Below are 21188 nucleotides of genomic sequence, written 5' to 3' on the forward strand. Positions count from 1 at the left end.
ATGTAAGTAGAGTTTTAGTAGGCTTAAGTAAATGCCACCTTAACTATCCTTTGGTCAGGGTTCTAGCCTCCAAGTTCTATTATGGGTCAAAAAACTTTCAAAATCTGGGAAAACTATAGCAAATTATAATTTACCAAGATCTAAGAGGGTCCTATCTGCACACAAGCATTGCTCATCTTCTTGGTTTTGGAGGAGGTAACAAACCCTAGGAAACCTGATTCTGGTTTCTGGCCTTTAGCATTCCCCCAATTTCTCTATTAGATACATTTCACACTGGAAGGAAAATCATTAGCATTTCATGACGCTATTTCTTTGAACATTAAGACTCCTATGCATAAGGACCCATAAATCCTGACAACTGCTTTCTAGAATCCAAACCACTCTGATGTGTGAAAGCCCTGGTGTGTTTAAAATTCAGACTGTTGGGCCCCATTCCAACATTTTGATTATGACCAGATGGTTTGGTCTGAGATGAGGAAGCCAGGTGGAAGAACCTTAGACTGAGGAAGTAATTTCCAAAGAATGACTTCTATCCTACCACTGACCCATCTTTCCAACATGACTCATCAGAATCTTGTAAAGATCTTGAGTTTTCCGCCCTTGAGCCCCATGGAACGATTATGGGCACATTCTCCCACTCATTTATAAATTCAGAGCATACAATGCCAATAGGCCTTTCAATGATACGACATATACATTATCAACAGTTATCATTCTCACTTTATAAGTGAGAAGCCTGAAATTAGGTAACCAGACAAGGCCTTATTCTAAGTGTTGGTGCCATCTCTTCCATACTTTGAGGGGAGCTGGTAGAAGAGCCCAGGTCCTCACACCCTTACTCCTAGAACCTGTTAGGTGGGTTTCTGTACAGGTAGGGAGGTAGAAGTGCCAAAGAACCCTCACTCAGACCAGAAGAGAAAAGCACTTGTTATCATTTAATAAATCTCCCACCATGTGGCTTCAAGCTACCAGGACACAAGCCCCACCGACACCCTTAATCTTCTCCTCAGCTCTTCTGCTGAAGAATTTGGCCTTCACGATGACAGGCTGCTTTGGGAGCTTTCCCTTCCCCAGAACTTTGTAGTAACCCTAGAAGAACAGAGAAAAGGGTTTATAATGCACCGTGGCAGTCACCAACTCTGTGATGGGTACGAAGAAAGATGCCTACCAATCCACTCCATCTAGGCGCCAGGGAGGGCATGTTTCTGATCTGGGCACTCCCAGGGGCACTGACTGCCCTCGCCAGTGAATCAAGACCAGCAGATTCTCTCCGAGGACTCTAGCACACCAGGACAAGAGCTGTCAGGATGTGACTCTAGTCTCGGGCAGAGCTCAAACCCTTTCTCCTATTCAGTTACGACTTGATAAGCAAAAAAGGAAAATCACATTTCCAGCAATGCTCCAAGAAGTCATGATCATCAGAACTGCTCAAAGAAGAGGCTGAGAAAGGGAATTTTAAAACTTTACTGAAAGCCCCCTCAGGATTCCCAGCACCTCCATACCCACAGTGGGTAAGACTGACACAAGGACCAGAACTCCTAATGATATACAAAAATGCCCTTTTTGTGGGGGGTGGGGCGGGGGTGGTTCTCTTCAGATAATGTTGGGCCTTAAATAACGATTGAGCCTATTAGGATTTTATTCTGTAAGAAACATAAAGGGTCAAAGTCTGTGCCTCATGTAGTCTTGTGTAAAACAGACCAGAGCCAGCTGACCTAAATTACTACCAATAGTTCAGGTGAGAAACCCGTACACATCAGGGCACTGACACGAGAAATAAGATAACCGATCGGAAAACGTTCAAGTGAAAAATGAACGAGGAAGTGGAAGAATTACTCTTAAATGTTTCACATGAATCACAATTGAACAAGAGTTCAATTTTAGTCAATAAGTACACGTGGAAATGCTACGGAAAGAGAAATCGTCTAGTAGGTATCTGGGTATAGACTTCAGGTGCAAGTATATTATCCAGAATTTTGAAAGGCAAGGACCCACATAAAGGCAAAAAATATTGAATTCACTCACCGATCGCACCACATCAATGATAGGAGCAGCTCCAGTCTTGTTCTTGGCAGCATTTACCCGTGTCTGCTCACTGACCAAGGTCCACAATTTATCAAGGTTGACAGTTGGGCAGAAGCTCTGGTTCCTCTTTAAGTGGTAATGCCTCATACCAACTTTCCCAAAGTATCCTGGGTGACTGGGGAAAGAAGGCAACCATTTCCATTACCTCACTCCAACTAAAAAGCTATGTTTACCATCTCTCCTCATTACAGTGTAAGTTGTTCACTCATGCAGAAGAGTGACATAACAGGTACTCCACTTCTTGAATAAAACACTATCAGGTGGAAAAGACTAGCCTTATTCCACGGAACCAGAGTAAGTCACTGAGAAAGTCAGAGGCAGTGCCAAGACTAGGATTAAGATCACTTGACAGCTTCCCCACACTCCTATAATACAGGTCTCCTAAACCAATAGTTAAAATACAACCCCCCTAATTTGTGGGCGTTAAATGGATCTAACAGTTGTATAAGTCAATCTGATGCATGTCACTAACCCGGTGACTGACTATGCCATGAGGGCCACAGCCAATGAATAAGGTCAGCAGTTTCTCTTCGAGGACTCTAGCACACTAAGGCAATAGCCGATACCCAAGCGTGACTCTAGCCTCGGTGACAAGTTCTCAGTTCACATCAAATATTAACTTGACGAAACCCAGCCACAGGCAAAGTTTCTGAGTGGTAAGAGCCTTACTTCCCATTGAAGATGTTCTTAATTAACTACCCTCTACCCCTAAATCCAAAGCTGTCAGTGTCAGTAAAGGCAGAGTCCGAAAAACACTCACTATTTGTCGAAGTTGATCCTGTGATGATGCATGCCACCAGCATTACCGCGGCCTCCCGGGTGCTTCCGGTGTTTGCCTGCAGGAACACAAAGCTACATGGCTAAAATAGCCGCCTCCAACACCTCGGTATTACTTCTCGCAAAAGCATTTCCCCATACTTCTGTGCCTTTGCTTAATACCTCTTCCAGCAATGCTGTTCCTTCAAGACTCTGAGATAATCATCACTTTGCAATGTTCCACCTCACAACACTAACACAGTACTCCATGCCTTCAACCAATTCAATACTGGATCCCGCTCAATTTCCAACCCCCCAACTGATGTGAAATTCTCTAATACTGGAGCACTAGAGAATTCTCAAAGAAAAAGCCCACAGCTAATGATCAAATTCAATCCGACTCGACCGCCAAGAGCTCTAACTAAACCACTTCTCTAAGCTACCTACTTCCTGACAAGTTAGCACCGTGCGGAGATAGCCCAAGGCCGACCAGGATGGGGAGACAGTACTTACCGATGCGGCCGTGGCCGTGGCTCACGTGGCCCCTAAGTTTCCGGGTCTTCCTTAGTCTGGATGGCTGTGTGGGAAAAGGTGCTTGGTGATAAAGCCTAAGGGAAAAGGAGCAGGGGGCGAAGCTTGCCAATCTGTGAGAGGCCTGTAGGCCTGGGGGTCAAGGATCTGCTTTGTTGCGCCTTCAGCAAAGTCGAGGTTACGGCTTGGCCCGGGGCTGTGCGGCCTCATCACGGAGGCGCCCAGGCACCCCGGACCGCGTGTCTCGAGAAACCGAACCGCAGAATGAACACGCGGCCCCAGGCTCCCGGCCCCGCCCCGGACCCACGCCGGCCACCCCGCCCTGCGGCTGGCCATGCGCGGCCTAGAGGACCGGGCCAAGCTCGGGAACTGGTGGCTGGGGTGCAAGGTGAGTAAAGCTCGCGGCCTAGGCCAACAACTATAAGGACGTAACAGAAAAACCACCTACCATGTCAGCGACCGAGACGAAAAAGGAAGGGCTCTGCAAAGTCTCGCGAGCTATCGAGCTCGGGGGCGGAGCCAACACCTCACTTCCGGTCCGGAGGCCGGGCCGTGGGCGGAGCTTTTTTGGCGTCGCGGGTCTTGAGCTGCTGCGGGTTTTGATGTTTCCGCTTCCTGTGGGGTGAACTCTCCGTCATAGAGTTGTTCCGGAGGCTGCGGGGGCCGAGAGCCTTCTCTGTGCTGTCAAGCGTGCCCTCGGGCTCCGAGGCGGAGCGCTGGCGCGGAAGGCGGGGCTTTGGACGCTGTAGTTCACGCAGCTGCGCGAGGTGGGCCGGGCGCTTTTCCCGGGGTCACGGCCCAGGAACCTACCGGGTTCACTGTATTTCTCTGCTGCCCACCATCTGCCTCATCCTGAGCAGCCCCACGCGTCTCGCTGTGTTTTTGGTGGTCGGCTCGGCCCGGGCGGTAGCGGTTGCTTGCTTGTCCCCTGGCCGCAGTGAGAAACCTCAAGGTCCTGTTTGACCCTGTGTGCCCACCCGATGTCTCTTCCTGCTCCCTTTAAAGTCTTTCTAGATGTCTCTACCACCCTCCGGGACCTTCTCACCCACACTACTGAGTGGGCTCAAGGTCTTCCTTTCTCCTTTGCCCTTGTGCCATCGTCCCGGGCGTCCTCAGTTAGAACAACGTCAGTTCAGGGAACTCTACGCCTGGTCGCTTTAGGGTTCTTTATTCTCCAGACCCTGTAAATCTTCTGCTCGCCACATTTTAATTTTCACTGCAACCTACTTGGCATGCCCGTGACCCCCTCCTCTCCTGGACCGGAGAACCCCTGCTCAATCTGGACCCTGTGCAAGGGTCTCCTCTTGTAATACTTCTCTGACCCATTCAGCCATAGTTGCTCACCTCCCCGCACTGTGCCATCTCAAAATCTAATACAGAGCTCTTATGAAATTGTTGATCCACATTTGTGTTTCCTACTATACCAAATTTCTTAAAGGCTGGAGGATTACTTTCTTTTATCCATGGACTCTTAGCTCCTGGCATGTAGTACATGTTCAACAAATGATCGTTAAGTGAATGCACCTACCCTCACCTCCGTTTCTAAACTAAAGTGCAAGAGATATCCTTTCCGTCTTAAGTCTCAACCACTGTTCAAGATCACATTCCCTCAGTTACTCAGTGTGTGTTTGGGTGTATTTTCTGTGCCTGTTCCCTTCAGCTAAAATACATTTTTAGCTAAAATATCCTAAATTCTCCCAGTTTCTATTTATTACCCTTGCTCTTTCCTTTTCAGCCGAACTCCGCAAAATAATCAACAAATCCTGTCCATTTGCTAGCTTCCCATTCATTGTTTAATCCACTGCAGTCTAGCTGTCAGCCCCATTATCTCAATGAAATTGCTCTTACCGAGGTCATCAATTAACCAAACACCGAATTGAATGTACTTTTCCTCATACCGCTTATTCTTTGTTGTACTTTACCCATTTGACTTCTTTTTCTAACTAATCTCTTGCCTTCCTCCTATCTTTCTGGCTACTTCTTTGGCTTCCCTTCAGGTTCTTCTAAATTTGTCCACCGTTTAAGTGTTTGTGTTCTTCAGCCTTCTGTCCTTGCCTCTCTTAACTTTTCATAGTACACAGTGTTCTTGGGTGAACTCATCTTGGGTGGCTTCAATTCACATCTCTGTTGCTGAGCTTCAGACTCATATATTCCCTTAATTTCTGGTTAGTATTCCTTGGACATTCTAAGACATCCTAGATAGACCTATCCAAATACTTTGATCTTCCCAGTTCTCTGGTGTTTTCTTTATTCTATAGCTTGTTGAGCAGCCTTGTCCACCCAGATAGTGATGTCAGGGAGACTTGAAAATTGTCCCCAAGCATTCTTTTCCTGTAATACGCTGTCACCGTGTCCTTTTTTCTATACCTATCTCTCAAATCTGCTTTCTCCTTTTTAGCCCTCATGCCATGGCCTTCATTAAGGCCCTCATCTTCTGTCTTATCTGGAGTTCAGCACCCTCCTGTGTTCACCCTGCCTGTATTCTAACCCTCCTCCAATCCGTCCATCCTTCACACCTCTGTCAGTTTGATCTTCCTAAAACATGACTCTCATCCTTTCACTTACTTGATCAAAAAGTCTGATAGCTCCCTATTACCAACAGAATACAGTCCACTTGCCTTTCCAAACTAACCTCAGCTTCTTCCCTGCACAAGCTTTCTACTGCAGCCAAACTTGGTACATCCCTTCTGCCTTTTTTCCTGTGCTAGTGCCATTTCTCATGCCTGGAGTACTCATCTTCTTTCTGACCAGATGTCCTGAAGCTTCCTCAACCTTTAAGGCCTACCTTACATTCTGCTTCTTCCCAGAACAATCCAGCCCACAGTGAGAATAACCAAATACACCTTGCAGTTTACAAAATGTGTCTGCCTGAGAGGTCAACTCTACTAGCCCCGTTTTATGAATGAGAGAGTTGAGGCACAGAAGGTTGACTGACTTGCCAGAGGCTATAGAGCTGCTAAGATATAGAGCCTGGGCCTAGCCTTTAGCCTTTTTTCTCCAAATCTCCTGCTTTTACCTTAGCAACTCCTCCCTCTCTGACCTCACAGCATTATGGGCTTCATCACTGCTTCAGTCCTTAATCACATACTGTCTGTTACCACCAGAAAGAGAGGCCTTGAGAGTTGGGGGCAAGGCCTAGGAAGAGATCGTCCTCTATTTGACATCAAAACTGGCCAGTAAGTGCACAAGTGATGAGCTGAGCTACCTAGAAACTACCCTTGTGAAGATGGTCTGTGAATGGAGGTAAGCTGGGCAGAGTTTGGGGAATGAAAGGTTACCTTCAGGTGTCTAGTAAATAGGGGCTGAAGTAAGGACCAAGACTGCCCAGGGCATGGAGTTAGAGTCTGGTTGATGGGTCACTGATTCTGGATAGTTTTGTCAGGTTCCTTGGTTACAGAGGGGCTACATCCTATCCTTCAGGCCATCCTTCTGAATGGAAGGCCTCCCTGAGCAGACTAGCACTCTGTGTTGGGTTCTGTGCTCACCTAACATTCTCCTCATTGGTGGTTTGATCTCCAGGGTAGGGGGAGTGCCCTGGACAGTTGTCTGGTTTTGGTTTTCTAGCCAGCTCTCTCTTCTTCCCAAGGAAATCATGTAGCTTTAACATAAGGCTCCTGTGGGGTTTGTCAGTATGGGTCAGCCAGCTCTGAGAGAGCAAACAAAGCTGAATTCTGTATATACAAAGTTAAGTGGCAGCCAGACATGAGGCACTAGGTGATCTGTCACTCCTCGCCAGGCACACGGGGTGTGACGGTGGCCATGACCCGTAAGAGGCCTCTTTCTCTGTGGCATCTCTTCTGAAGACATGTCTGACATCTCAGACATCTGGGCTCTCGCAGAGGGTCAGGGCCTCAGAAAATGCCTGTGAAATGAGCAGAAGGGAGAGGATGCCAGGCAGCAGCCTGGTGAGGCAGTTATATGCAGTGCTGACCTTTTTGCTCCCTCAGCCCTCTCTCCAGGTGGCCTTGTAAACATACTGCCACCCTGAAGAGGGCCCTGGTGGTCCCTCTCCCTTCCTCTCCTCTCTGGGTGCCTGATTTCATCAGCTGTCCTTCAGACAGCAACAGCAGCATGGGTGCATCCAGCCTTGTTTTCTTGCTCTCCACCTTTAGACTTGGACATTTGGAAATATTGTGTTGCTTTCCTTTTTCAAGTAGAAGATTGTTAATTTAAGATGGGAAGAGTCAGGGTGTCTTTTCTAAGTGAGAATTTGAGAAAAACTCAGAAATCCAAATTTACTTCAGAAAGAATTTCAAAACTTATATGTAATAGAAAAGACAGTAAAGCATGAAAAAAATTTTTGAAAAAAAATAAGTGTAAACATCTCAAATTATAATACCTTACAATGCTGTTTTCATGTCTGAATATTACCTTTCAGTTTTTATTTACATCTAGACATAGCTATCTGCAAAGCTGGTGATCATAGTATGCAAATCCTTTTGTATTCTGCTTTTTGTTTAATACTATTACATTTTTTCTGTATCACTACCCAGTATCCATGATTATTATTTTTAACAGCTGAAGAGTAATTTATCTTCAGCACGTACTATAATTTACTAAGCCATTTTCTCATGTATTTTGTTTTCTTGTTCTCATTGTGTTCTTTGCTATTGGAGAAAATGATGCAGTGAACATTTGTGTATATGTGGCTTTTTTCTTCTTCTGTTGAATAACTTGTCTAGGATAAATTCCCAGGAGTGAGATTGCTGTATTATAGGGTATAAACATTTTTATGATTCATTTAATGTTGCTATATGTATTATATATATATATATATATATATTTTTTTTTTTTTTTTTTTTTTTTTTTTTTCCCAAATGGATTGTACCTGTACCAATTTATGCACCAACAGCATGTATAGTTTCCAATTTAAACTACACCAGGTTCAGGGTTTTTGTTTGTTTGTTTTGTTTTGTTTTGTTTTTGCTCTTATCAGTAGTTTTTGATATACGGCAATATGGCATTTAGGGGAAAATTCATAGGACCACACAAGGTTTTCTTCACTCGAGGACTAAGAGTCCTTCCTTTCTGTGCTGGATAGATTTCCAAAGTCTCATTATACTACGTGGCAAATGCTTTCCTAACAGCTTTGTTGGAAGCTAGGATGGAAAACCCCACTGCCATTAAACTCAGAATAGCAGAATGTGAAAGGAGGAATGCCAGGATCTCTGAAGGCAGTTCATCCAATAGCACAACAAATTCAACTGCTCCTCAGTTTTAATTTAATTTTAGATGATAAAATTCATGGAAAGAACACAAAAATTTTGGTTCATTTCCTACCTCTCTTTTCACTAGCTGAATGATTTTGAACAAGTAGCATATTTTCTTTGAGTATTAGTTTTCTTGTCTGTATAGTGAAAAAATACTGAGATTCATTTGTTCATTTTAGAAATATTTATTGAGTGCGTGCTATGTTCAGGCACTATATATAGGTGCCAGGCAAAGAGGTGAAGGTACCATGGTGAACAAGAAAGACAAAGTCCTGCCCTAGGACTGTGTCTAAAACAGACAGTGAACAAGTAAACAAACAAATAAATAATATATCACATTCAACACAGTCTAGCATTAGAGTAAGTGCTCTCTCATTACTTGGTGTTTCTCCCTCCCTTTTTTTCCCCTGAAGTGTGTACTGTTTTGATAATAATTTGTTCTGTACTACCCATGCAAACAATCTTTGAAATTCTAACTCCCAATGTGGCATGCAATGACCTGCTCTGCTATTCCTTGGAAAGGTTACAGAAACCCAGTTAATATCTTCCTTCTCTCACATCTGGGTGTGGGATATCAAAGGAGGTGGTTTGTAAGCAAGGTAATATAGGTGAGGTTTCCTGTCCGTCCTTCCAGTCTTTCACTTTATGTTTCATTTAGTTCAGGTCTCTTCATGACTTAAAGCAGAGCTGATTGCTGGTATATTTTGTTTGACTCACGCTGTTTTCTTATGTTTTTAAAAATTTAATTGGTTGCTAACGTTTAAAAATTTAAATAAAAATCCGGATTTCTGGTGTTTTGAAAAAACTAAGACTTGGCAACACTGAACCCACACTCTTTATATGGCTGGCCCCTGGAGGCATTTGAATTGGCTACTCCTGGCTTAAGTACATTCTGCCAAACTATCCCCTTCACTTTCTCAGGTCAGGGGAGATAGGAAGGAGAGAGAAGAGCTAAGTTATGGTGAAAAGGAGTAAGGGGATAAAAAAGAGATCATTTGACCTTCCCCCCTTCTCCTCAAATCAGAGACCCATTGCTGTGCCTTTAATTTAACCTTTACCCTCATAGAGTTAATTCAATTGCTCTTCTAAAACAGAAATGAAATACTTATTTCTTTATATTCTTACCCTGGGTAGTGCCCACTGGTTTGGAAAGCTAGCCACCCCCTAAATGCCCAGAATTGTTTTTCAGAGTCTAGTGCAGCAGTTCTCAAAGTGTGGTCTAAAGGCCCATCAGGGGTCCCTGAGACCCTTTCAGGGGTTCCACAAGGTCAAAACAATTTTCATAGTAATACTAAGATGTTATTTGCCCTTTTCACTGGGTTGACATTTGCACTGATGGTGCCAAAGCCAAAGCCAAAGCCGAGTCAGTGTGTTCTTCACTGCCAGGCATTTGCTTGTAAAGAAAAGAAAAGAAAAAGAAAAGAGGCAGTTTCACTGAAGAATGTCCATTTTTATTTAATTTCAATTCTTGAATACAAGTCTTTTTAATATTCTATGTGAAGAAATTAGAAGTATGCAAAAAGCACCTCCGCTACTTATCAAAGTGAGGAACCGCACTTGTGCTACTATTTGAGTTGCACGCTGCACTAGCCTTATTATTATTATTATTATTGTAGAACAATAGTTTTATTTGAAAGAACAACTGACAGACAAACTGATTATTCAGGCTTGGGAATTTGGCAGATATTTTCTCAAAGAATGAAGTGAGCCTGTCACTTCAAGGAAGAAAACTGACAGTATTTTTTGCCAATGATAAAATTTGAGTTTGCAAGAAAAAATTAGAATTCGGGTAAAGTTATAGCTGCCTCCATGAGTTTGACAACTTCATAATAGTTACAGAATTTTCTGATGCAATTAGAGGTGATATTAAACAGTGCGATTTTTTTCTATAATGAAACATGTCAGTATTTGGAGCATCTCTGTAAATCATTGAACCAATATTTTCCAAATCACCAATGCTTGGTGTTATAAAAATTATGCCTGGATAAATGAGCAGTTCAAAGTGTAAGACAGACCAGTGGATGTTAATATAACAGAGTAAGAAAAGTTCATTGATGTAGTTTCAGATTCCACGTTACAACTAACCTTTAAGAAACTATTGCTTGTTAAATTTTGCAGTAGTATCAAAGAATATCCACAATTATATGATAAGGCTACTAAAATACTCCTATCTTTTCCAACTGTATAGCTGTGTGAGGCTGGATTTTCTTCATATACTGTAAACAAAACAACATGTAACAGATTGACTGCAGAAGCAGGTATGGAAAGCCAACTTCTATTAAGTCTTCTGTTAAGCCAGACATTAATAAAATTTGCAAAAAGGGAAAAACAATGTCACTCTTCTCACTAAATTTATTATTTGAAAGTCGTAAATTTTTCCTGAAAAGTATGTTATTCATGTTGACTTGTAATAGGTTTATTGTTTTTTAATGAATTAATATTTTTAAATTATCTCAGTTTTAATTTATAATATGGTAAATGGCAGTAGATATAACCACATAAACAAAATCTCTTTGGGGAGCTCAATAATTAAAATATGTAAAGCAGTTCTAACACTAAAAGGTCTGATATTCTCAAAGTCTAATTAAATAAGCTAAGGCACATTTAAACCTTCTAAGAGATTGCCCTCACCTGGCCTACTATGGCTGCTGTCTGGGAAATAACTACACTTGGAGCCTCAGAATGAATTAGAGGGGAAAGCCTGCCCCCCCCATTACTTTATTTAGTGGCATCTTTTTTTTAAAGAAAATATTTATTTGTTTACATTTTTGGCTGCATTGGGTCTTCGTTTCTCTGTGTGGGCTTTCTCTAGTTGCAGAGAGCAGGGGCCACTCTTAATCGTGGTGCGCGGGCCTCTCACTGTCGCAGCCTCTCTTGTTGCGGAGCACAGGCTCCAGACGCGCAGGCTCAGTAGTTGTGGCTCATGGGCCTAGTTGCTCTGTGGCATGCGGGATCCTCCCAGACCAGGGCTCAAACCCGTGTCCCCTGCATTAGCAGGCAGATTCTCAACCACTGTGCCACCAGAGAAGCCCCTATGTAGTGGCATCTTGCTGGGCCTACAAGAAGCCTGGTCTCCCCCAACCCCGTCGTCCTTTGTCCTTAATGGGCTTGGCTCTGAAAGACTGTGGATTGAAGTGAAAGTTCACTCAAATTTGCATAATTACAGAGCTCCGGATTTGAATTAAATGATCTTCGTTTTTTTTTTTCTTAAATAAGTACAAATATAAAACTAGGTGCACTCTTTCTGCTCTTATACAATTACAAAACCTAATACAGTTTATAAATTATAAAAAAACCCAAAACAATCAAATTAACAATGTTAATTTCATTTGCAGATGATATGTTGCTAGATGAAACTGTCACTATAGCTTAAGTGTGGTGCACCCTGTTGTGGCTAAGTTTAGCAAACTTGTGCCACAATGATGGTGCCCCACTTTCACCACCACCTTTGTCTATTCCAACTACTGTGAGACATTCATCATTGTATGCCATAATCTCATTTTAGCTTCATGAGGCAGGAGGGCATCATTTACATATTGTCTGCTCCTTTCTCTTCTCATTAGCCTGAGACAAAGTAATACTGCTTGGTAAGAACTAGAACTAGATCCTAACTCTTAACACTGCCTCTAAAATCTCATCATAATTAATATATAGATGATCCAGAATATTTATATTTTAAAAAAACTCATCAGAATGAAACACTAATTTAAAAATGTTGATGAAGAGAGCTCCTGAGGACATGTGTGTGGACCTCAGCTTGAGAAACATTTCAGTTAAGAGTATGGAGTCTGAAATCAGACTGACCTGGATTTGAATTTGAATTTGAACTCTGCTGTTTACTGTCTGTCTTTGTGCCATTACCCAACCTCTCTGAACCTCAGTTTCCTCATCCTGTCTCTGATGGTTTTATTTAATTTTTTAAAATATCATAATCCCTATCTCCAAGGGTTATTGTGAGGATGGAGATAAAGTATATAAAGCACCTGGCATAAACTTGGCATTTAATAAATTTCCTTCTCTTTTCCAAAATGAACTCTTGGATCAAGCTTGTCCACTAATAAAGAGAGGCACAGGTAGATCTGGGACACTTGAAGGCAAGCAAACCCTGTAATAAACACACAACCTAGCAGACCCCTCCAGGCTTTGTTTTCCACAGCAGAGATGCTGGACTGTCTTTTGGGCCCAAGTGAGAGGTTGAGTCTGTGCCCTGTTGTAGGGCATGAGCCTCCAGTTCTGGAGAGGGACATAGCCTGGACTTCTGAGGCCTTGGTCTCTGAGTCCTTTCTGGCCTGTCCATGAATATCTGTCTCCCCAAAGAAGCAAATCACTCTACTTTGTGCTTCACTTACAGGGAGTGGAGCTTGCTCGCTCTACACAGTGCTTCACGCTTGAGGATATTAATGGAAAAGCCCCTGTTTGGGGCACATGCATGGGCATGGATATAGGTGTGAGCTTTATGGGGAGACCACTAGTTGACCAGAAACACAGAAGTGGACAGATAGAGGCGGTACTGATCTGCTCATTATGCCAACAGGACCTGCAACATATAGGTGCCTGGCTTCTACCCTGTCAGCATTTGCTCTGTAAGGACTGCTTCCAGGGCTTGATCCAGGAGCTAGGGCAGGTTGCTGGGGTTCATGGGACTGTCCCAGATAGTAAGTACAAAAACACCACAGGGGGCTTCCCTGGTGGCACAGTGGTTGAGAGTCCGCCTGCCAATGCAAGGGAAATGGGTTCGTGCCCCGGTCTGGGAAGATCCCACATGCCGCGGAGTGGCTGGGCCCGTGAGCCATGGCCGCTGAGCCTGCGCGTCCGGAGCCTGTGCTCCGCAGCGGGAGAGGCCACAACAGTGAGAGGCCCGCATACTGAAAACAAAAAAACAAAAAACAAAAACCCCAAAAAACACCACAGGTTCACCTCCTTCTATATAACAGGTCTCTTCCCATTTCATAGGTACTGAATTTCAGGTGTAGAAAGAATCAGAATGTAAGAGCCCAAGGGCGCTCTTTGCTTTCAGCAAAGAGTTGCTGAAAGCAACTCTTTGGGGAATCTGTGAGACAAAGCACATCCTCTTGATGCTTAATATATGTTTTGTAAGCTGGGATTTTCCATGTTTGGGATTTCCTTAAATTGGTGGCAGGCTAAGTCAAGGTTTGGCTGACTCCCCAGAAGGAGAGGACATGTCCTGACCCACTGAACTTCCAAGGCAGGGGGAGAATGGCTGGACTCCTAGGGTCAGTCAGGAACAGATTTTGAGCAGGCTCGCGCTGACTAATGAACCATTCACCATCTAAGCTGCTCCCTCCTCCAGCAGGGAGGAGCTTCCGTCTTTCTTCTGAAGGTCAGGTTTCCTAGGAAACAGTCTCATTGAGAACTGTGAAGTCCTTGGAGACAAGAGCCAAGTCCCTTCGTTTCAGTATTCTAGCACAGGGCATGTAACAGAGATGCAGTGAGTGTCTGATGAATGAACTCATGGGATGAAAAAGCCAAATAAGTTGACAGCATTTAGAAACATCATCATTGTTGTTTGTTTTGTTGTCTGCAATATTTTCAAAGTGATTTGTAGCGCAAGTCTAGGCTATCTTTGAGGCATTATAGCATTGTAGTTGTCTTTAGATCTGAATTTCGAGGCCTCTAAACCCGTGGGCAAGCTACCTAAGCTCTCTGAGTCTCTGTTTACAGTTCAGAGTACAGAAAAGGTATTGTATACTTTGATTTTTTAAATTAATACGATTTTTAAACTTACTACTTAGACTTAGTTCTTCCTTAAGCTTTTAATTTTAACTTACAAATCTTGTTCTATTTATAAATATCGCAAATTTAACAATCACTTTTAAAGGGCCTTTCATTAATATTCAAACATATTTACAGTTAATATTTGCTTTTATAAACTAAATTTTTAAAAATAATTAAATTGTCCAGCAAATAAGCATTCTAAATTACTTAAAGAACTTTTGGAAATACAGTAAGTTAAATGTATAAATAAGGTGAATCTTAAATATGTCTTAAAAGTTCTAGCACTGTTGGGTTATTATCCAGAATATGTAAAGAACTCTTACAACTCAAGAATAAAAACAAACAAACAACCCAGTTAAAAACTGGGCAAATGGGGATTCCCTGGTGGCGCAGTGGTTGAGAGTCCTCCTGCCGATGCAGGGGACATAGGTTTGTGCCCCGGTGCGGGAAGATCCCACATGCCGCAGAGCGGCTGGGCCCGTGAGCCATGGCCACTGAGCCTGTGCGTCCCGAGCCTGTGCTCTGCAACGGGAGAGGCCACAACAGTGAGAGGCCCAGGTAACGCAAAAAAAAAAAAAAAAAAAAGCAAAACAAAAAAAAAACTGAGCAAAGAACTTGGAATAGACCTTTCTCCAAACAAGATATCCGAACACCCAGCAAGCACATGAAAAAATGTTTACTATCACTAATATTTAGGGAAATACAAATCAAAACCATAATGAGTTACCACCTCACATCTGTTAGGATGGCTAGTATTTAAAAAAAAGAACAGAAAATAAGTGTTTGTGAGGACGTGGAGAAATTGGAATCCTGTGCACTGTTGGTGGGAATATAAAATGGTGCAGACTCCATGGAGAACAGTAAAGTGATTCCTCAAAAAATTTAAATATAAAATTACCAGCAATTCCACTTCTGGATAAATACCCAAAGTAATTAAAAGCAGGGACTAGAAGAGATATTTTTATGCCTGTGTTCATAGCAGCCTTATTTGCAATAGCCAAAAGGTAGAAGGAACCTAAGAGTCCATGGAGAGATGAATGGATAAACAATATAATGGAATATTATTCAGCCTTAATAAGGAAGGAAATTCTGACACATGCTACAACATGAATGACCTTTGAGAACAGTATGTTAAATGAAATAAGCCAGTCATAAAAAGATAAATACTCTATGATTCTACTTACATGAGGTACCTAAAGTAGCCAGATGTATAGAGATAAAAAGTAAAACGGTGGTAGCCAAGGGGGTGGGGGAAGGAGGGAATGGGGAGTTGTTTAATGATATAGAGTTTCAATTTTGCCTTTTTAAAAATTTTTATTTTTCTATTGGAGTATAGTTGATTTACAGTATTGTTAGTTTAAAGTTCTTCCCATTTTTTAAATCAGGTTTTTGTTGTTGGTGGTGAGTTCTTTATGTATTCTCAATACTAGACCCTTATCAGATAAATGATTTGCAAATATTTTCTCCCATTCCATGGGTTGCCTTTTGTTTTGTTGATAGTGTCCTGTTAACATAGTGAACGTTTTAAATCTTAAAGAAGTCCAACGTACCTATTTTTTCCAAAAGCCTGTGCTTTTGGTGTCATATCCAGGAAATTATTGCCAAATCCATTGTCATAAAGCTTTTCCCCTATGTTTTCTTCTAAGAGTTTTATAGTTTTGACTCTTATGTTTAGGTCTTTGATCTCACTTAAGATTTTTAACATGAACTAGGGACTTTCCTGTGGTCCAGTGGGTAAGACTCGGTGCTCTCAATGCAGAGGACCCGGGTTCAATCCCTGGTCTGGGAACTGGATCCCGCATGCATGCCACAACCAAGACCTGGTGCAGCCTAAACAAATAAAAGACATTTTAAAAAACACAACAAAATGCCTTAAAAAAATGATTTTTTTTTTTTTTTTTTTTTTTTTTTTTTTTTTTGCGGTACACAGGCCTCTCACTGTTGTGGCCTCTCCCGTTGCGGAGCACAGGCTCCGGACACGCAGGCTCAGCGGCCATGGCTCACGGGCCCAGCCGCTCCACGGCATGTGGGATCTTCCTGGACCGGGGCATGAACCCGTGTCCCCTGCATTGGCAGGCAGACTCTCAACCACTGCGCCACCAGGGAAGCTCAGAAAAGATTTTCAACATGAACTAATTATGCATGTTTCAAGGATATGTTTGACTCTAAAGTCAGGAAACTTAATTCATACTAGTGACAATCATTAGAATCATAGTGTTTATTGCCAAGTTATTCTAAGTGCAAGGGAGAATGAAAACATAAGCTTTGGTGTCAGTATATCTGGGCATCTGAGTGTGAGTCCTAATCTACCTGCCACTTAATACAGTAGTTGTATAGCTTGGTAAGTTTTCCTCCCTGTAAAATGGGGATGATGATAGTAGTAATTAACTTATAGGATTGTTATGAAGATTAAATGAGAACATACACATAAAACATTCTGTACTGTGCCTAGGATATAGTAAGAGACCAAGAAATGTGAACAAATATCATTATTTAGAACTTGTGAAACTGAAGTGGAAAAAAATCTGTTAGATGCAAACATGCTTGACTTGGAACCAGAGAGGCAATTTCTTGAATATGTGGCATCTTACATTATTTAGTATGTCCTGCGGTCTGGCCAGGCTGTTGTTACCTTCCTTATTTGCATTTGTGGATCAGAGTGGAATAAGCTTCCTCTGCTACTTGGAGGTTTTAGGAGTCTATGCTGTGTGGTATTTGTTGGTTTCTATGTCTGTCTCCTTCACAGGTAGTTATTGACTTTTATATACCAGACCCTATGGCATTTAGGGTGCAGAGATGAAAAGACAGCACCCTTGCCTTCAAGGAACTCATATTCTATTGAAGGGCAGATAACTAAACAGATGATAATAATACAGTGTGGTAAGAATGTGAAGAGAAGACTGTTTAAAGTTAAGGCAAAGGAGCAATACCTCTGGGAGATTCTCCATGCACAAGGACTGGTGGACATCAGTTACTCACTGAATGTTTTCTGAAGGACTAAAAGAATGGCACTCAAATGAGCTGACTGATGAAAAGCAGAGATGTCACCTATCTCTGGCAAGTCCAGTGAGATACCCCATACCTGAACTTAGATTCCTGTTGTAATTTGAGAAGCCATGCTTTGGGAGTTTGGTTCTTTGGAAAGAGCTTTTAGCACTGCCACTTTATCCAGCAGAGTAGGAATACAGACTTGCTAGAAGGCTTATCCTATTTCTGCCAATCTGGGGCTTTCAAAAGTTAAATATGGGAATAGGTAGAGGGTTGGCAGGGGAGATGGATAGAGGCTGAAGAATTAAATAGGTCCTTAGCATCAACGCTTCCCGCCAGTTGTGGCCACATTGCATGGGGATGAGTCCATTTCCATAAATCTATTCCTGCTGGCTGCTGGGCAGAACTGAGAAGTTGCTTAGTTGAATGGAAGAGGGGATGTGCCTGGGCTCAGTGTCTGTCCAGCTGGTTTTCAACTCTGATCCCTCAGTGGAGCCTCCCCAGGCCTGCATGTTTGCAGTGGGGCTCAGCATTGGGGGAGGGAGGGAGGTGGGCATCTCATTCAACTGGGCTGTGCCTTTCATCTCTACAATGCCACAGCCCAGCATAGAACCTGACACAGGACGAGGGCCTAAGTGAATATTTATTGAACAAATGATTTAATCAGTGGATCCACAAAGATCTCCCATGGGTTTTGCCTGGAAGGAAAACTTTTTTCACTTATGACACTGCCCCTTTCTAGTCCTCAAGTTGTGAGGTGCAAAACACATTTATCAAGCACCTTCTGGTTGGAAGATGCTGTACCGAGTGCTTATGCCTGTATTATCTTTTCTAAACTTCACAACAACCCTATAAGGTAGGTATTATCCCCATTTTACAGATAAAAAAACCCTGGGAATTGTGATTATGTAAGATCTAAGGTTTAACAACTAGTAAGTGTAAGGTCAGGTCAAGTCAAACTCAAGTTCACCCATCTTTAAAGCTTGTGATTTGCGCTGTAACACTTTGCTCAGGAGGAGATTCCACACTCACCTGGAATCACTGAACTGATGGGGAGACTCCATGGAGAATCTTTGAGGAGACGACCAACCCTTCAGCCCAAGCCATCAGGTGCAGATCTTCCATTAATGCAGCCACAGCCTAACTGAGATTCTCCCCAGCAAATCCATCACACTGGGAAGTAGGTCTGCATCAGGTCTTAGGCTCTGAGGGGACCAGCAAGACCAGGTCTTTGAAAGCTGATGATGGGGACCAAAGCAAAGGCAGTAGTATGCTGAGCACACAATGTCTTAGCTGTGCTGTGGGATGACTGGAGTGGAAGGCTCCAGAAAGGCTGGATATTGGAAACAGATCTACTCAGCCAATGAGAATATCTACTTGGGACTTTTTGCTTTTAAGCCTATTTGAAAATGGTCCCAGGTCAAATTCTACGTGGAAAGGTGGCCATTGAGTCCCCAGGTGATACTTTAAATAAGTGTAGCAAGATCTGAAGGAAGCTGGGATGCCTGAAACTGTTTACTATGTGCTGGATCTGTCTTCAAAATTCTCAGGGCTCCTATGGTTTTATGTGTTGTTTTAGGGGAGGAAGGCCATTACTTGAATATTTCCTTCCCCATGTGAATAAAAGGAACATTATTCTTTCTCTTCAAATCTACTAAAAGACATATCCTAGATGGGAGACCTTGATTCTGAGGTCCAGATTCCAGAATCTCTTTGTTTACTATCTTAGCCTACATATGGGCAGAGCCCTGGTCTGGAAGTCATGGGCCCTGGAGCTCGGTCTGTACTCTAGCACTAACTGGCTGGGTGATCCTGGGTATTCTCTGGGACTGGACTTGAAGAGCTCTAAGAACACCAAATAACCACCATAGCCTCCTGCTTCCTGAAGCTAGTGATGGATAACAGCATATCCCTTGAAAACTACAAATGCTGAAAGGGGGAGCAATCTGTGTTCCTCAGTGGGCAGGCCTTGGGGCTTTGGAAAGATCCAAAGAGAGGAACCTGATGCAAGATGCTACAACCTCAGAGTCAGAGAGGGAAATGATACTTATCTTAATGAGCCAGCTCAGCTGGAGGGGCTCTAATGGCCTGGGGTGAGAGTGGGAGGCAGAGGGGATGAGATCTCAGCACCAGGAGCTTGGCAGGTGAGGTGACTGCTATTTGCTCGCTCCAGGTGATGAACAGTGTGTGCAACTGTTGTGGGATCTGTTGTGGGCAGTGACCCAAGTTTCCCAGGTGGAGGGCAGGTTGCTGAGCTGGGCTGAGCTGGGTGTACCTCAGGTGCAGAAGCTGGAGCTCCAGAGCCCTATCAGCAGGATGGTTTTTTAGTTCATGAACAGTTTTCCCACCTTACTTGGCTCTCTAGGGCCCTGGAAGTAGCACTGGTACCTCAGAACCGTTACTGGGAGAGCAATTCCCCTGGTGATGGGAAGGAGGCAGGCAGTGTTTTGGGGGATGTGCTTGCTGCTGCTGGCACTACTTGGAAAGCTATAGCTAGGGAGGGAGTTCAAGGTAGATGTGATTGATGGACAGGGTCTTGGAGGGGCCTCTTGTCTGCGGGAACTCTCATTCAAGAGGGACCAGTCATTGGTTAACTGCTATGACAGCTGGAGAGCAGGAAAGGCCCTTAGAGTATATCTCTGACCCCTCATTGAATAAATGGGACATCAGGATTCCAGAAAGTTCTAGAATTCTGCTGAATGTCACATAATTGGTCACTTACAGAGAGCCAGAAAAAAAATCCAGCTCCCTTGCCTGCCAATCTGGGGCTTGTCTGGGCTTCAGGGACAGTAGGAACCACAGACCTAGAGTAGAGTGCTGCCCTTGATTCCCCCACTGGTCCTCTGTCCAGGCCCAGTTGGAAATGGAGACAGTGGCTTTGCATGGAGTATGTCAATTCATCAGCCCTTGGATTGACTCTTGAGATGGGAAGTGAAAAGAGATAAAGGTGCCACTCTATCAGAAGAGATGAATCCAGGGTCATCCTACCCATACCTTCTGCATTCCACTATGGGTACTTTCTTGACACAGAAAGCTTATTTCACAGTCAGGTGGTTCCTAGGAGCATGGACTCTGAAGGCTGTGGACCATCCATCTCCAGCTTCAATCTGTCACCTGGCTCTTATGCCCAGATTCTGACTCTTGGCTTAGATCTGCTACCTGGCCCTGCCCCACAGTCCCTGGATCCCCCTGCCTGACCTTACTTCACCTATTGCCTTTGCGGATTATGCTCCCAAATCCTCTAGCTTCAACTCTGATCTCTCTCTCCTATCCTGGGCCTGAATTTCTAGCTACCTAAAGGTCTCCTAATTGCTTGCAGTTCAGAACAGAAGCTTAGCATGGCCTTCAAGGCTCTTCCCAGTCTGACCCCATGCTAATTTTAGAGCCTCATCTGTCATTCCTCTGCCTGAGCTAGCTTTATCACTCATTCCCTGAGGGGCCTCATATTTTGTCATCTGTAATCCTCTGTTTATGGTGTTCCCCCCTTCTGAAATGTCCTTCCCTTGTTTGTTACATCCTACCCCAAACTGAAGTTCTAGCTCAGATGTGACCCCGTTAGCAGGAGTAGAGCACACGGGGATGGGAGTTGACTTGAGAATAAGCAGGATCCCCATTACCAGAATGGAGCCTCAAAGGGAGAAACTAAACAAAGTAGCTGTTGCTTTAGTTCAGGGGTCAGCAAACCTTTTCTGTAAAGGACTAGATAGAAAGTATTTTGGGCTTTGCAGGTCATAGAGGCTCTGTTACAGCTACTCAACTCTGCCCCCGCCCCAATCTCCAGTCCATCAAGATAGTCATAAAGCCAGAACCTTTTTGGGTAGCCTTTGCTTTTAGGATAAATGTCAAGCCTCTTGGCTTAGCATCCAGGGCTCTTCAGGCACT

General features: G+C 43.4%; 2 protein-coding genes and 2 non-coding genes across 13 annotated transcripts in view; 1 reads left to right on the forward strand and 3 right to left on the reverse strand.

Moving 5' to 3' along the window:
- Positions 1-916: 916 nt before the first annotated feature.
- On the reverse strand, positions 917-3794 carry RPL27A (ribosomal protein L27a). 2 transcript variants are annotated; one of them, XM_059070147.2, is made up of 4 exons: positions 3355-3794; positions 2846-2937; positions 2026-2200; positions 917-1089 (listed from the first exon to the last, which is right to left on the reverse strand). In XM_059070147.2, exons 2-4 carry the CDS (start codon positions 2875-2877, stop codon positions 961-963), a joined length of 336 nt encoding a protein of 111 aa, XP_058926130.1. In that variant the 5' UTR covers positions 2878-2937; positions 3355-3794; the 3' UTR covers positions 917-960. The 2 variants fall into 2 exon arrangements, with proteins under 2 accessions (XP_058926130.1, XP_058926129.1); XM_059070146.2 differs by having other exon boundaries at positions 2846-2921; positions 3355-3617.
- On the reverse strand, positions 1198-1326 carry LOC131760666 (small nucleolar RNA SNORA3/SNORA45 family). The gene has a single exon (XR_009336771.1). It is a non-coding gene; the product is annotated as a small nucleolar RNA SNORA3/SNORA45 family (small nucleolar RNA).
- On the reverse strand, positions 2545-2674 carry LOC131760667 (small nucleolar RNA SNORA3/SNORA45 family). Its single transcript, XR_009336772.1, has one exon. It is a non-coding gene; the product is annotated as a small nucleolar RNA SNORA3/SNORA45 family (small nucleolar RNA).
- A 188-nt stretch (positions 3795-3982) lies between the features above and the next one.
- The window catches only part of TRIM66 (tripartite motif containing 66), a 72123-nt gene continuing 54917 nt past the window's right edge, over positions 3983-21188 (forward strand). For 6 of the 9 annotated variants that reach the window (XM_059070101.2, XM_067038688.1, XM_067038691.1 and 3 more), the window contains exons 1-2: positions 4169-4324; positions 6477-6615. Coding sequence is in view for 1 of the 9 variants with exons in the window: in XM_067038687.1 (XP_066894788.1) it covers positions 6610-6615 (6 nt within the window). In the remaining 8 variants the exon portion in view is untranslated. Of the gene's footprint in view, positions 4140-4168; positions 4325-6476; positions 6616-14253; positions 14282-21188 lie in introns of those variants that run through there. The other 3 variants (XM_067038682.1, XM_067038692.1, XM_067038686.1) reach the window with 3 other exon arrangements.

The sequence above is a fragment of the Kogia breviceps genome, chromosome 7 (genome assembly GCF_026419965.1).
Source record: "Kogia breviceps isolate mKogBre1 chromosome 7, mKogBre1 haplotype 1, whole genome shotgun sequence".
NCBI classification, from domain to species: Eukaryota; Metazoa; Chordata; class Mammalia; order Artiodactyla; family Physeteridae; genus Kogia; species Kogia breviceps.

What these genes read in the sequence shown, in the direction of transcription:
- RPL27A (XM_059070147.2), bottom strand. Translation starts at nt 2,877, where the DNA reads ATGCATCATCACAGGATCAACTTCGACAAATA. An exon ending in AGGATCAACTTCGACAAATA is followed by an intron (nt 2,201 to 2,845) that starts GTGAGTGTTTTT and finishes TTCTTTCCCCAG; the next exon opens with TCACCCAGGATACTTTGGGA. An exon ending in TCATTGATGTGGTGCGATCG is followed by an intron (nt 1,090 to 2,025) that starts GTGAGTGAATTC and finishes CTGTTCTTCTAG; the next exon opens with GGTTACTACAAAGTTCTGGG.